This window comes from Marmota marmota, unplaced genomic scaffold, assembly GCF_001458135.2.
Source record: "Marmota marmota marmota unplaced genomic scaffold, marMar, whole genome shotgun sequence".
In the NCBI taxonomy this organism is placed as follows: domain Eukaryota; kingdom Metazoa; phylum Chordata; class Mammalia; order Rodentia; family Sciuridae; genus Marmota; species Marmota marmota.
In genome coordinates this window covers 4,153,063-4,169,968 of record NW_026000082.1, presented here as the reverse complement: position 1 = coordinate 4,169,968, position 16,906 = coordinate 4,153,063, and the positions used below count along the sequence as shown (strand labels likewise).

Genomic DNA, 16,906 nt, shown 5'->3' with positions numbered 1-16,906 from the left:
AACAATTCAAAATCATATCTATAGTTCATCTTACTACAGAATACTATTTGAGGAAGATGACTGGCATACACAGATACTGGAAGTTTGTAGTATTTTTTTTTTTTTTTTTGGTGGTGCTGGGGATTGAACCCATGCGAGGCAGGCACTCTGCCAACTGAGCTATATTCCCAGTTCCCCCCTCCTGCAGCATTTTTATCCATGGCACAATGTGACGAAGATGCTTTCTGTTTAATCACTCTGTAAGGTTCTGCCAGGAGCGGTGGCTTTAAATCCTCAGTGAATAAAATATTCTATCTCTTGCCACATGGGAGAGGCTGATTATCTTCATCTGCCATGAAAGGACACTAATTTGTCCTTTTATTGATTTACATTTATTAGTTTGTTTTTTATTTTGTATTTTTAAAAAATTATATATGATAGAAGAATGCATTACAATTCTTATTACACATATACAGCACAATTTTTCATATTTCTGGTTGTATACAAAGTATATTCACACCAACTCATGTCTTCATATGTGTACTTTGGATAATAATGATCATCACATTCCACCATCATTTATAACCCCATGTCCCCTCCCTTCCCCTTCTATCCCTCTGCCCTATCTAGAGTTCATCTATAGAGTTCGTCTATTCCTCCCATGCTCCCTCTTTCTATCCCACTATGAATAGCCTCCTTATATCAAAGAAAACATTCAGCATTTGGATTTTGGGGATTGGCTAACTTCACTTAGCATTATCTTCTCTTAACTGCATCCATTTACCTGCAAATGCCATGATTTTAATTCTCTTTTATTGCTTAGTAATATTCCATTGTGTATATATGCCACATGTTTTTTTATCCATTCATCTATTGAAGGGCGTCTAGATTGGTTCCACAGATTAGCTATAGTGAATTGTGCTGCTATAAACATTGATGTGGCTGTGTCCCTGTAGTATTCTGTTTTTAAGTCCTTTGTGTATAGACTGAGGAGAGGGATAGCTGGGTCAAATGGTGGTTCCATTCCCATTTTTCCAAGAAATCTACATACTGCTTTCCATATTGGCTGTGCCAATTTGCAGTCCCACGAGCAATGTATGAGTGTACCTTTTTCCCTACATCCCCGCTAACACTTATTGTTGATTGTATGCATCATACCTGCCATTCTTACTGGAGTGAGATGAAATCATAAGAGTGGTTCTGATTTGCATTTCTCTTATTGCTAGAGATGATGAATATTTTTTCATATATTTGTTGATTGATTGTGTATTATCTTCTGAGGAGAGTCTGTTCAGATCCTTGGCCCATTATAGTGATTAGGTTATTATTATTATTTTTTTTGTTTTGGTGTTTAGCTTTTTGAGTTCTGTATATACCCTAGTGATTAGTGCTCTTTCTGATGTGTGAGGGGTAAAGATTTTCTCCCAAGATGTAGGCTTTCTATTCACCTCACAGATTGTTTCTTTTGCTGAGAAGAAACTTTAGTTTGAGTCCATCCCATTTATTGATTCTTGATTTTAATTATTGCACCAAAGGAGTCTTATTAAGGAAGTTGGGGCCTAATCCCACATGAAGGAGATTAGGGCCTACTTTTTCTTCTGTTAATGCAGGGTCTCTGGTTTTATTCCTAAGTCCTTGATCCATTTTGAGTTGAGTTTTGTGCATGGTGAGAGAGAGGGGTTTAATCTCATTTTGTTGCATATGGATTTTCAGTTTTCCCAGCACCATTTGTTGAAGAGGCTATCTTTCTCCAATGCATGTTCTTGGCACCTTTGTCTAAAATAAGATAATTGTAATTTTGTGGGTTAGTCTCTGTGTCCTCTATTTCGTACCATTGGTCTACCAGTCTGTTTTGGTGCCAATACCATGCTGTTTTTGTTACTATTGCTCGGTAGTCTAGTTTAAGGTCTGGTATAGGGATGCTACCTGCTTCACTCTTCCTGCTGAGGATTGCTTTAGCTATTCTGGGTCTCTTATTTTTCCAGACGAATTTCATGATGATTGCTTTTTCTATTTCTATGAGGAATGTCATTGGGATTTTGATTAGAATTGCATTAAATCTGTATATTGTTTTTGGAAGTATGGTCATTTTGATAATATAAATTCTCCCTATCCAAGAGCAAGGTAGCTCTTTCTATCTTCTAAGGTTTTCTTTGATTTCTTTCTTTAGGGTTCTGTAATTTTCATTATATAGATCTTTCACCTCTTTTGTTGATTCCCAAGTATTTTATTTATTTATTTTTTTTGAGGCTATTGAGAATGGGTAGTTTACCTCATTTCCCTTTCTGAGGATTTATCACTGATATACAGAAATACCTTTGATTGATGGGTGTTGATTTTATATCCTGCTACTTTGCTGAATTCATTTACTAGTTCTAGAAGTGGAACTTTTAGTGTCTTCTAGGTATAGTATCATATCATCAGCAAATAGTGCCAATTTGAGTTCTTCTTTTCCTATGTGTATCCCTTTAATTTCTTTTATCTATCTGATTGCTCTGGCCAGTGTTTCAAGAACTATGTTAAGTAGAAGTGGTGAAAGGGGGCATCCCTGTCTTGTTCCAGTTTTTAGAGGGAATGCCTTCAATTTTTCTCCATTTAGAATGATTGCTTTAATTATTCTGGCCTAGGACTTAGCATAGAGTGTCTTTATGATGTTGAGACATGTTCCTATTATCCCAAGTTTTTCTAGTGTTTTGAACATAAAGGGGTGCTGTATTTTTTCAAATACTTTTTCTGTGTCTATTGAGATGATCATACGATCATATACTTACGTGATCATATGATAAGTCAATAGACTTTAAGTCTATTGATGTGATGACTTACATTTATTGATTTTCGTATCTTGAACCAACCTTGCATCCCTGGGATGAATCCCACTTGATCATGGTGCACGATCTTTTTGATATGTTTTTGTATGCAATTTGCCAGAATTTTATTGAGAATTTTTGCATCTATGTTCATTAGAGATACTGGTCTTAAGTTTTATTTTTTTGATGTGTCTTTGCCTGGTTTTGGAATCAGGGTGATATTGGCCTCATAGAATGAGTTTGGAAATGCTGCCTCTTCTTCTATTTCCTGAAATAAATTGGAGAGTATTGGTATTTGTTCTTCTTTAAAGGTCTTGTAGAACTCCGCTGTGTATTCATCTGGACCTGGGCTTTTCTTGGTTGATAGACTTTTGATGGCATCAGCTATTTCATCACTTGAAATTGAGCTGTTTAAATTGTGTATATCATTCTAATTCAATTTGGGCAAATTATATGACTCTAGAAATTTTTCGATGCCTTTGATATTTTCTATTTTATTGGAGTACAGGTTTTCAAAATAATTTCTAATTAACTTCTGCATTTCTGTAGTGTCAGTTGTGATATTTGCTTTTTCATCATGAAGGTTAGTGATTTGAGTTTTGTCTCTTCTTCTCTTTGTTAGCTTGGCTAAGGGTTTGTCAGTTTTATTTATTTTTTTCAAAGAACCAACTTTTTGTTCTAGCAATATTTTCAATTGTTTCTTTTCTTTCTATTTCATTGATTTCAGCTCTGATTTTAATTATTTCCTGTCTTCTGCTGCTTTTGGTATTTATTTGTTCTTATTTTTCTAGGGCTTTGAGATGTAGTGTTAAGTCATTTATTTGTTGACTTTTTCTTCTTTTAAGGAATGAATTCCATGCAATGAACTTTCCTCTTAGAACTGCCTTCATAGTGTCCCAGAGATTTTGATATGTTGTATCTGTGTTCTCATTCACCTCTAAAAACTTTTTAATCTCCTCCTTGATGTCTTCTGTAACCCATTGTTCATTCAGTAGCATATTATTTAGTCTACAGGTGTTGGAGTGGATTTTATTTCTTATTTTATCATTGATTCTAATTTCATTCCATTATGATCTGATAGAATGCAGGGTAGTATCTCTACTTTTTTATATTTTCTAAGAGTTACTTTGTGGCATATTATATGGTCTATGTGCTGCTAAGAACAAAGTATATTCTCTCCTTGAAGGTTAGAATATTCTATATATGTCAGTTAAGTCTAAATGATTGATTGTATTATTGAGTTCTATAGTTTCTTTGGTGAGCTTTTGTTTGGAAGATCTATCTAGTGATGAAAGAGGTGTGTTAAAGTTACCCAAAATTATTGTGTTGTGGTCTGTTTGACTCTTGAACTTGAGAAGAGTTTGTTGGATGAACATAGCTGCTGCATTGTTTGGGGCATATATATTTGTAACTGTTAAGTCTTGTTGGTGTATGGTTCTCTTGAGCAGTATGTAGTGTCTTTCTTTATCTTTTTTGATTGACTTTAGTTTGAAGTCTACTTTATCTGATATGAGGATGGATGCTACCTGCTTGCTTTACAGTCCATGTTAGTGGATTGAATTTTTCCCAACCCTTCACCTTCAGTCTGTGGATGTCTTTTCCTATGAGATAAGTCTCTTGGAGGCAGGCAGCATATTGTTGTGTCTTTTTTTTTTTTACCCAATCTGTTAGTCTATGTCTTTTGATTGGTGAGTTTAGGCCATTAACATTCAGGGTTATTACTGAGACATGATTTGTATTCCCCATCATTTTTGTTTATTTTTGGTATTTAACATGACTTGGTTTCTCCTCTGATTAGAATTTCCTTTAGTGTAATCCCTCACTCTGCTGATTTTCATTGTTGTTTTTCATTTCCTCTTCTTGGAATATTTTGCTGAGGATGTTCTGTAGTGCAGGCTTTTTAGTTGTAAGTTCTCGTAACTTTTGTTTTTCATGGAAGATTTTTATTTCATCATCAATTCTAAAGCTTAGTTTTGCTGGATATAAGATTCTTGGTTGCATCCATTTTCTTTCAGAGCTTTGTATGTGTTGTTCCACAATCTCTTGGCTTTGAGGGTCTGGGTTGAATAATCTGCTGAGATACGAATTGGTCTCCTCCTATATGTGATCTGATTCTTCTTTCTTGGATTATTCTTTCCAATTTCTTTTCCAATTCTTTCCAATTTCTTTCTGATTATTCTTTCTTTCTTTTAAGATTCTATCCTCATTCTGTATGCTAGGCATTTTCATTATAATCTGCCTTGGTGTAGATCTGTTGTAATTTTGTACATTTGGTGTCCTGTAAGCCTCTTGTATTTGGTTTTCCAATTCGTTCTTCATGCTTGGGAAAATTTCTGATATTATCTCATTGAAGAGATTGTGCATTCCTTTGGTTTGAAACTCTGTGCCTTCCTCTATCCCAATAACTCTTAGATTTGATCTTTTGATGCTGTCCCACAATTCTTGGATGTTCTGTTCATGGTTTCTAACTATCTTCACTGTGTGTTCAGCTTTATTTTCCAGATTGTAATACTTTGTCTTCATTATCTGACGGTTCTGTCTTCCAAGTGATCTAGTCTGTTGGTTATGCTTTCTATTGAGTTTTTTATTTGATTTATTGTATCCTTCATTTTAAGGATTTCTGATTTTTTTTTCAGAGTCTCTATCTCTTGAAGTAATCTTTTGCTACCTGTATTTGCTCTCTTATCTCATTGTTGGAGTGATCAATTTTTGCCTGTATTTGCTCATTTAGATCATTCTTTAATTCACAGATCATGTTAATTATGTTAATTCTGAAGTCCTTCTCTGACTTTTCATCAACTTTGTTTTCCATAGGTTCTGTTATTATAGTGTTCTGGTTTGTTTGGAGCATTTTCCTCCCTTGTTTTTTCATGTTGTCTATGTATCTTCCTTTCTTGCAGTGTGGATCTGAGATATTACGGTTTCCTTCCCTATATTCTTATAGTACCCGTGCAGATTACCTGTACCTCACCTTGATATTGGGCTTCCAGACCCTGCTGGTGTCCCTCAGTAAATGCTACTGCATCATGGATCTGGGTCCTGTGCAAGTTGGTGTGAGTTGATTTGGGCCACAGTGCTTGACCTCTCACGTGGTAGTCTCCTGGTCTGAAGGGGCAGTCCTGTGCCAGAGGCTAGGCTCTGAAGGGTGTCTGCCCCCATCCAGGGTAGGGGTGGACTGGGCCTGCTGTGAGCCTGGGACCTGCATAGGCTGGTGTGAGTGAATCTGGGCTTCTGGGCTTGACCTCCTGTGGTTGTCTGCTGGTCGCAAGAGGCTGTCCTGCGCTGGAGGCTAGGCTCTGGTAGGTGTCTGCCCACACTGGCATGCCAGGGTGGACCTGGCCTATTGAGAGCCTGGATCCCTGGCAGGCCAGTGTGGGCAGTTTGGGCTGGATCTCGGCTCTCTGGTAGTCTCACTTATTAGTTTATAATTTGTCAACTCTAATGCGTAGTTGTGGTTAAAAAAATAACTTTGAAAATAACATCTGGGTCTCAACTGATGATTTACACATCAAGTGTTGATATTTTGCTTTCCAAAAAAACTCTGCTTAGTCATCATTCTGCTCCTGTACATCATTAACAGTTAAGTGTATGAATAAACCTTATCTTGGTTTTTAATTTGTTTATTGAGATAGAATTATAAGAGTTTTCTCCTCTTTAAAGAAAAAAAGAAACTTTTTAAAAAAAATTTTAAGTTGTAGATGGACACAAATGACTTTATTTATTTATTTTATGTGGTGCTGAGAATCGAATCCAGTGCCTCACATGTGCTAGGCAAGCACTCAAACACTGAGCCACAGCCACAGCCCCTAGTTTTCTTCTCTTTAATGTGATTATTCTGTAGTTAGAAAAGGACTTGAGAGAATTTAAACAATGAACAAAAATATGGAGATGGTAGGTGGTAAGATTTGTTGTAGTATGTATTAGTAAAGAACATCCACTTGAAAAAAGATTTAGTAAATCTCTAAAGTATAAAAAGTAAACCATAAACACCTCTAAAAAGTTATTTGGAAAATGTTACTTTGATACATCTCCAGACTGAGGTGCTGATGATACTACATAGGAAAAAAAAAAAAAAAAGAAATTGTGGCATTATCAATTTGAACATTTGATCATGGGGACAGTCAAACCAGGTGTTTTGGGTACTAGAGGGATTGGGATATACTGGATAATGGCAAAGCAACACCTTATACTTTCTATTTGAGATGGTTTCACTAGGTTGCTCAGGCTGCTCTTGAATTCCTGGCCCTAGACTCCAGAGTAATTGGAACTACAGGTGTGTGCCACTGTGCCTGACTTTAGACAAATGAATATTAATTTACTTTTAATTTTTTTAAAAGCTAGGAAAGTTTTAAGGGATTTGTGGGTAAGGATAGTTTAGAATTTTGAGTTGAGACTGTTATCTTGAACTTTATTGTGATATCCTCATTTGTGTGTGTATTTTTTTTCTCATTTGCAGTTAAATTATAAATATTTGTTTTTCTTTCCTTGGCTTATCTCACACAAATATACAGAAAATGTTTCATAGACTGAATGGACTGAATTATTCATTTTTTTTAAAAAAAATTTTATTTGTAGATAGATGTAATATCTTCATTTTATTTATTCTTTTTTTTTTTTTGTTATTGTGTTGAGGATAGAACCCAAGCCTCATACATGCTCAGTAAGCACTCTACCACTGAGCCACAACCTTATTCTATGAATAATTCATTCTTTTTCCTTTTTCTAAATCTTGCCACATGTATTTTAAAGTGAAACAAAAAATTGTGAGTCAACAAATGATATTCTCTAAGTGATTTTATTTAGCTAAAGCTGCCCTGGGGAATTAAATAAGGAAGTTAAGTTTCTACTCAACTAAATTGCTGAATCTGATGTCTTTGAGAACTATAAAAATAGAGTTATCTTAAAAGGAAAAATAAAACAGTCTTATGGACTGTTCAGAAATTTTGTAATAGAATGCCTTAACTATAAATTTTTTTAAATACGTTTTTTTAGTTGTCAATGAACATTATTTTATTTATTCATATGTGGTGTTGAGAATCAAACCCAGGCCCCCCCCCCCCACATCCTAGGCAGGCACTCTACCATTGAGCCACAACCCCAACCCCAACTATAAATTTTTTAGTCGAGCAATTTGTTTAATTTGTTAAGTGGTCATTTATCATTTTGGGTATTAATTCTTTCATTTGAGCAATTTATTTTTTAATAGTTTTGTTATTTTAAAAGAGAATATAACATTTAAATAATAAAGAAAACAACAAAGAAGAAAGTCAGAATAGAGGTTTTATTTCATAGCCTTTTCCATTTTTGACTTTATGGATAATTGGTACATTACTGACTTTAAAACTTTGCATATTCAATGAGTATCAAATTTTTTTTCCTCTTTGATGGATTGTAACTCAACCTTGATGGATTGTAACTCAACCTTGTTCATGCTGTATAGAAGTTTTCGTTTCTAATAATTGCATTTTCCTTTCTGATTTCTGGTTTTGTATACTGTGCTTAGAACTGCCTTTGCTCTTCCAAGGTTGTTTAAAAATTTTTAATCTGTTATTTCCTTGTAGTATGCGCATATATTCTCTGTGTTTGCATTTGTATTTAAATTTTTAATTTAGAATTCATAATGTGTGAGGTAGTCACTGAACTTTATTTTTAAACTGGCTAGCCTATTATTCTAGTGTTGTTCATCTTTTCTCACTAATGTGAAATATCCTCCATGTCAGGTCTTAAATTCTCAAATGTGCTTGGGTTTATTTCTGTATTCCCTATTATGTTTTATTTGGTGTCATCCTGTGCTAATAGGAATAATAAATTTAAATAGTATTAAGGTTTGATTACTGTAGTTTTTTAATGAGTTTTAGTATGAAGTAAGACAAATCTTCCAATTAGGCATTTTTGTTTATTCCTTTATAAAGTTTCTCAGTTTCTAATACTTTCCAACATGGTTCTAGGGATCACTTTTTTTTTTAAACATTTATTTTTTTAGTTTTAGGTGGACACAATATATTTTTTTATTTATTTATTTTTTACAATATCTTTATTTTGTTTTTATGTGGTGCTGAGAATCGAACCCAGTGCCTCACGCATGTTAGGTAAGCACGCTACCATTTGAGCCACATCCCTAGCCCCTAGGGATCACTTTTTAAAATAACCTCCAATTGCTCAGAAATTAAAGAGTTTTAGAAATTGTCATTTAAATTTTTGTTATGGAAATAAAATTGGCTTCAATTTTTAGAAAATAATGTAGTTCAATATTAGTCATACGAAAAATAACTATATTTAATTGTTAAAATAGTAACAGATTATTTTTAGTTTGATCCTATGCTGATAATTTTGTTATTCTTAATTACTCAATATAACAATGACAATAAAAGTATTCTTATGGAATACTTAAGGATATGTTTCAGAAACATTTCAAATGTTTCACATTTGGGGATAAAGATATTCTGAGTCATTAATCTAAGTAGCAGGACTTTCAATTAAAAATAATAATAAAAGAATAATTCAGCAGTTTATTCTACTCTAAATTCATTGAGGTTAGCATATTTGTCTCATTAATTTATGTATCATAGCATCTTACTTTGCTTATTTGTTTATTTAGGAGTCATTATCTAAGATGCAGGCTTTCCCTATGCAAAATGCCTGATTACTCACCATCTTCATTTCCTCCAACCCCTTTAGGGCATCTTGACTTTTTTTTTTTTTTAATATTTGGGTAGGGGAGTCTGTGTCCCAGCAATCTCTCACAAAGCTAAGTCTGGGTTATATGAAGAAAACTAATTGCAGATAACACTAGAATTATTAAGTAAGCAAGTATTATATTTAAATACCAGGGATTTAGACTTTATTCTGTATTCGAAAGGGAATCAGTGAAAGAGGCATGCTTTAGGGCGATTGGATGGTAGTGTAGAGGGACAACAATAAAATGAGGAGGTCATTTAGACAGAAATGACTAAGAAATAATGAGGTATTTAAGGAGTGGTAGAGAAAATGAACAGATTTTACAGACATTGTAAATTTTAAAAAATAAAAGGAGGAGTTGGATGTGAAGAGGATGTAAAGGGTTAAGAGAATGCAAGGAGTATGAGATGACCCCAACCTGAGTCTGTTGGGAAGTTGATGCTATTTACAGAAACAGAATAAGACAAGAAGCCGGTTTTACAAGGAAGCTTATGAATTTGCTTACTTATTTTGACGTGTTCAACTTGATGCATTCCTGAGACATACGAGTGTAAAACTAGCAGAGAAGTGGATTTTAGAATTAGGTCTGTAGTCAAAGAGCTCAAGGAAAGATTGACCACAGCCAAAGAAATATGAGTGGAAATACTGATGGAAAAGGAAAGCAAAGAGGGTAGAACTATTGGACAGTCTTTAGGAACTGTCTTCTTGGGTTCTGCCCAAAACTCTGTTTAGTAGCAGATGTAAGTAAATATAATGCATTTGGAAATGGAGAATAGAAGTTAATGAAGGAGCCTAACAGGAATTGTCAGATAGGGGCTGAGGTTGTAGTTCAGTGGTAGAGCACTTGCCTCACATGTGTGAGATACTGGGTTCGATTCTCAGAACTACATATAAATAAAGGTCCATCAACAACTTAAAAAAAATAGTGGGAAGATTATGGCATCATGGTGGCCAAGCTAGAGAAATTTCAAGGGAGTCATGAGTAGTACAGCTACAGTGGATTTAGGGGTGAGCTCATTGGTTTTACATGGCACCATTCTGGAAGTGTCACAGCAGCACTGTTGATGAAATACAATATCCTTACACTTGAGACTTTGGTTAGTGTGCCAAATATTTGTAGTTGGAAAGAAGACTTTGATAAACTATTTAATTAGAGAGTCAGAATCAGTGCATCATGACTTCTTTATTCCTGCTAAGGACCATCCAGAATAGTGTTAGGAATTGGTGGAACCAGTCTTTCCTGTGGCCTACTTTCTTTCTGACTTAGGGGAAAAAAATACATGTGTGCACCTTTTCTTAATTAAAATATTTGGATTTAGAGGATTCAAGGTTGGTGACTTTAAAAAATATAATCTTCTAAATTCTAAAACTAATACATTTTCTTTACATAAGATTTGGAAAATGTGGACAATGATGATATAAAAGTAGCCACACAGAGAAACTGTTAACATTTTGATGAACTTCTTTTGAACCTGCCATCCATCCCACCCCTGCCTGTGTGGTCTGACAGTGTTTCTCCACTTTCACAAACTCTTTGGAGACATTTTTAAAGGCTATGTAATCCATCATGTGGATGCACTTTATGTAATGCACACATTTTATAACTGCTTCTCTTTGCTTTTATATATTTTGCTAAATATGTGGACAGTTTCTTTGAGGGAAATTTTCCTTTATTTTAGTTGTAAGTTAAAACTCATTCTAATTCTGGTGAGAGTGCTACTAGCAATATACCTATATTTCATTAATTTATCAGTTCACTGATTCATTTTTTAAAATATATTTTTTAGTTGTTGATGGACATTTATTTATTTATTTATTTATTTATATGTGGTGCTAAGAAATGAACCCAGTGCCTCACACATGCTAGGCAAGTGCTTTTACCACTGAACCACACAAAACTCCAACCCATCAGTGATTCATTTAATAAATGTAAGATGATCGAATAGTGAGGGTGAGCAGGAAGGTATTCGAGGTAGAAGGAACAGTACTTGCAGAGATAGCAAACAGCATATCAAAAGTTCAAGAAGCTTAATTTAAAAACTGGCTTCAGCATACAATACATGTTAGGGATTGGCAAGAGAGGAAGCTCAGTGGAGTATGGATAGAGTTACTTCATGAAGAGCCTTAAATATTCTCATTAAATACCAGGAATTTGCTAAGTGCTGGGGTTGTAAACATGAACTAGACAAAGTCTTTGAGAAATGTATTTATAGCTCTATTTCTTGTTTATACATCAGCAGTTTGCAGATTAAGATTTTCAGCTCAGACATCTCCTTTTAACCCCAAATCAATGTAACCAACTGCCTTGTTAAGAATGAAGACAGGTGCTACTGATATATTCTCTAGCTAATAAGCACAGCCTAACTAAACCTGTATAAATATGTATATCACCTGATTTTCATTTCTATAAATTATAACTGCTTCTGTGGGACCAGTGGAGAAACAGTCCAGCTGCTGCTTCCTAAACTGCATCCTTTCCCATTTTCCCATTGTTCCCTTGTTTCTTATGTGGATTGGTGGTGGAATACCACCAGCTGGGATCCAGTCAGGCCCCAGGATGAGCTGAAGGTATCCCTGCTTCTGTCATCTTTCAATATTCTCCATGCTGCTGTTAGAGTAAAACAAACACAAAACAATTCCAATATTTGTGTTTGAAACCACTTTCTTAGGATAAAGAACAAAATTCTTAACCTGGTCTGTAACGCCTGGTGTGTTCCTTCCTGCTCCTGCATCTTGTGCCACTTTTTTGGAGTTTGTGTATTGTAAGCACATTTGTTTTTAAATTCTACCAGTAAGTCATATTTTCTCCTGTCTTAGACATAATTTATGATTAGTAGCTTTTAATGCATATTATAAAACACAATGCCTATTGTTAGAAAAATGGATGTATCAATATTTTTGAGTAGATATTTATAACCCTAAAAGAGTAATGTTCTGTGCAACATTCATCTCTTGAAAAGTACACTGTGAATTATTGCAAATAAACACAAGCATTTTCAGTTATAATTTGTTCCTCATTCAGATTGTATCTCACAACTCAATTTTCCCCCTAGACAACATTATGAAACACATACTTATGAACTATGTTTATTCTTATTTTAAAGTAAGAAAACATTTTCTTTTGTAAATTTAAGCCATACTATTTTATTTTTTAAAAAGCTTCAGTATTTGGTATTAAAATAGGAAGAAATTAAATGTCATAATTTATAATACAAAACAATTAAATTTTATATGAAAGTAGCAACTTAATGTTAATGGAAGTCAACATTTTATAAGATTTCAAATCACCTTCTCTAATAACAAATAAAATAAATCTTGGGTGTTCTTATAAGCATAAAAGCTGAGCTATGTTACTAAGGTACTTTTTATTATATTCAATATGAGTGTTTGGTTTTGTGTGATAATTTTATTGTTACATATTTGGTATTGAATGTTTCATATAGTTAAATATTTATGGAATATCATATTTTATAAGATTTTTGTCTGTAAATGAGAATTTGATTTTCTATTTTTGTCTGTAAAATGAGAAATTGGTTTGCTCCTTTTACTTCATATTATATTTAATCACTTAAGTAACTTTAGCAGAATGGCACCATATAATATGTATACTTATTTTTCTTTAACTTTTTTCCTTTAAGTCAGAAGATTAAACTGTACAGAAGAATGCAACCAAGTAATGGCTTTTTCTTAGAATTTGAATATGGAGGCCACGGGAACAGATGAAGTTGACAAGCTAAAAACTAAATTTATATCAGCATGGAACAACATGAAATATAGTAAGTATTATGACTTACGAATTATATAAATCCAAGGGAGTATTTGAAGATATATATCTTTTTTCCTTAATTTTTGTAAGGAATGTAGATAAGAATCTCCTGAAGAAAGAGCTAAATGTCATTATGAACATTGCTTAGAAACTCAAACATACTGTGTGGTCCTTTTTTCCCTCCCTATTTTGATAGAGTTTATTGATATCCTCATGGATGTGTACTTTTTAACATCCCATGGCAGAAATAATTTATTCAGGTGATAATACGTCACTTCTTCAGATTCAGTTTCAGGCAGCCTCATCTCTGAACCAGGAAGTTAACCAAAGTTTACTTCTGAACACACAAAACAAGTAGTATCATGTTCGTACACTGATACTGCTGAATTTTTTCCTTCAAATGTACTCTCTAGTTACTATTTTCAAACTGGTTACTCTTGGCAAACAAATTCAATAGGGGTAATATTTTTTTGGTATCAGGGATTAAATCCTGGGGTACTTTTTACCAATGAGCCATTTCCCCAGTTCTTTTAAAAAATATTTTATTTAGAGACAGGGTCTCGCTGAGTTGCTTAGGGCCTCGATAAGTTGCCAAGATTGGCTTTGAACTCATGATCCTTCTGCCTCAGTCTCCTGAGCTACTAATGTGGTTATTATTGAAATCCATCTCAGGTTAGATACAAATTAGAGATGAAGAAGCTCTCAAAGATAGAGAAGTACTCAGGCAGAACTAGTTTCTACAGGAAGAAAAAAACAGGAATGATAACAAAATTCTTTAAATTTATCTTTGAAACAGGAATGATGGGGCTGAGGTTGTAGCTCAGTGGTAGAGCGCTTGCCTTGTATGCATGAGACATTGGGTTTGATCTTCAGCACCACATTAAAGTAAAAATAAAGATATTGTGTCCATGTACAACTAAAAAAAATTTTAAAAACCAGGAATGATAACAGAATTCAATAAAAGGCCTTTATAATATAAATACAGATAAAACATAATTGGCATTTGGCTTCTGGTCTACTGGAAGTGATCAGCTAGCTATATATGTATAGATATAATTTGGCAACAACATGATATTGCATTTTGAAAATTTTGAACATTAATTTTTAAAAAATAAAAGTATTTTACATACTAAAAATATACCCTTTTATAGTGTACAATTTTAATTTTTATTTATTTTTTTGTGGTGTTGGAGATTAAACTCAGGGCCTTGCATGTGCTAAATGCATTCTACCACTGAGCTGTTCCCTCAGCCCTAGTTCATATTTTTAATATATCAATTTAAAAAGTGTACTTTCTGACTCCATGAATTTGACTGTTCTGAATATGTCATGTAAATGGAATCATATAGCTTGTTACGTATTGTATCTGGCTATTGTCACTTTGAATAATATTTTCAAAGTTCATCTGTATTATAATATGTATGTATTAGTACTTCATTTTTTATATGAAACTCATTAATGTTTTATTGTATGGCTAAAGATTTTACTTAACTTTTTTCAGTTGATGTATATTGGGTTGTTTCTGTTTTTGGCTACTATGAATAGTTTTGCTGTGAACAGGCTTTTGTGTGAATGTATCTTTTTCATTCTCTTGTGTATATACCTAGCAGTGGAATTGATGGGTCATATATTAACTCTAAAGTTTAACTTTTGAAGGAACTGCCAAACTATTTTCCTTAGCGACTGTACCATTTTAAATTCCCTTCAGCAAGGTTTGAGAGGTTGACTTTATCCATATCCTTGCCATCACTTGTTATTGTCCTTCTTATTGCAATGGATGTAAAGTGGAATCTCACTATGGGGTTATTTGCCTTTCTCTGATGATTTATAATGATGAACATCTTTTTATGACCACCTGGCTAGTTGTATGTCTTCTTTGGATAAATACTTTGTCCATTTTATAATTGGGTTATTTGTAATTTTATAATTGAGTGATAAAAATCCCTTAGCAAATATATGATATACAAATATTTTCTCCCATTCTTGGATTGACTTTTTACTTTCTTGATAGTGTCCACTGAAGCCCAAAACTTTAATTTTGTTGAAGTCCAGTTTTTCTTGTCTTTGGTTGCTTGTGCTTTTGATGCCATAATAAATCAATTGTTGCTAAATCAAGATCGTGAAAATTTATATTCATGTTTCCTTCTGAGAATTTTATTGTTTTAACTCTTACATTTAGGTTTTTAAATCCATTTTTAGTTAATTTCTGCATGTGGTGAGAGGTAGAGTTCCAATTTTGTTCTTGTGTATGGTTATCTAGATTTCTCATTATCAACTATTATTTCTCAGTTGAATGATCTTGACATCTTTGTCTACAATCAACTGACCATAGATGTATGGGTTTATTTATGGACTGTCAGTTCTATATCATTTATCTCTACATCTGTCTTTATACCAGTACCTGACTGTCATGATTGAAAGAAAAGTGGTGCAGGACTGATCACACACACACCTGGTATAAGAAGTAGGTTTATTGTCAGGAGCCTGACAAGGCTGCTCTGCACAAAGAGAGGGACAGCAGCAGCAAGGAAGGAGAGCAACAGCAACTCCCCCCTTGAATCTTATCTTTTATAGGCTAGAATCATGGCCGCATACTAGGGGTAGGTTTAGTCTTGACTGACATGGTAAGCAACCCCTTATCTTGTGGAAGGCAGGTTTGTTTCTTGGGAACAGAGACAGGCAGTTTTCCTATCTCTCAGAGGGGGAACAGGGAAGCCAGCATGTCCCTTTATCTTCTTAAGGAGAGAACATGGAAACCAATGCGTCCCCATCTCAGGGGCCAGTAAGTTGTCTTCTATCTCTTAATGAGAGAACAGGGAGAGACCAGCACATCTCTAGGCTGGTAGGTTTTATCTCGGGCTAGTTTCTATTTCATGGGAATAAGAACAATATTCATAAAATGGAGGTGGGGAAAAGGAAAATGGCTGCAATTATGCTCACAATGATTACTATAGCTTTGTAGTAAAGTGTGAAATTGGAAAGTAAGTCTTCTCACTTTTTTTCCCTTTTCAGGATTTTTTTGGTTAGTCTGGCTTATTTGCCTGTCCATATGAATTTTATGATCATTTTGTCAATTTCTACAAGATGCCAGCTGGGATTTTGATAGGGATTTCATCGAATATGTAGATCAATTTGGGGAGTTTTGCTCTGTTAGCAATATTAAGCCATCCTGTCCATGGACATGAATGTCTTTCCAATTGTTTAAGTCTTTTAAAATTCAGTGATGTTTTGTAGTTTTCAGTGTTCAAGTCTTGCACTCTTTTTGTTAGAGCTATCTTTTCTTTTTGAGGCTGTTGTAAAATGAATTGTTTTCTTAATTTCATTTTGAATTGTTCGCTGTGGTATTTAGAAATACAACTGTTTTTTGTAATTTGATCTTGTATTCTATAACCTTGAAGAACTTCTTTATAAGTACTACTAGTTTTTTTTTTTTTGTTTGTGTGTGTGTGTGTGGATTCTTTAAGTTTTTTTTATAGAGAAAATCATTTTATCTGCAAGTAGAGACTTGTCATTTAATCTTTTTTTTTTTTTTTTGTAGTGCTGGGGCCTTATGCATGCGAGGCAAGCACTCTACCAACTGAGCTACATCCCCAGCCCTTGTCCTTTAATCTTTAATGAGTAGGTTATATGATGAAGATTTCATTTGTAAGGTTTGAAAATTATAATAAAGAAACTC

At 33.9% G+C, this 16,906-nt stretch overlaps 1 protein-coding gene across 8 annotated transcripts in view; it reads left to right on the top strand.

Annotated features, from left to right (window-relative positions):
- Atg4c (autophagy related 4C cysteine peptidase) overlaps positions 1 to 16,906 on the top strand; it is a 96,164-nt gene that overhangs the window by 13,265 nt on the left and 65,993 nt on the right. For all 8 annotated transcript variants that reach the window (XM_015484918.2, XM_015484917.2, XM_048815255.1 and 5 more), the window contains one exon: positions 13,103 to 13,240. In XM_015484918.2, the coding sequence (XP_015340404.1) occupies positions 13,165 to 13,240 (76 nt within the window). In that variant the 5' untranslated portion in view covers positions 13,103 to 13,164. The remainder of the gene's footprint in view (positions 1 to 13,102; positions 13,241 to 16,906) is intronic.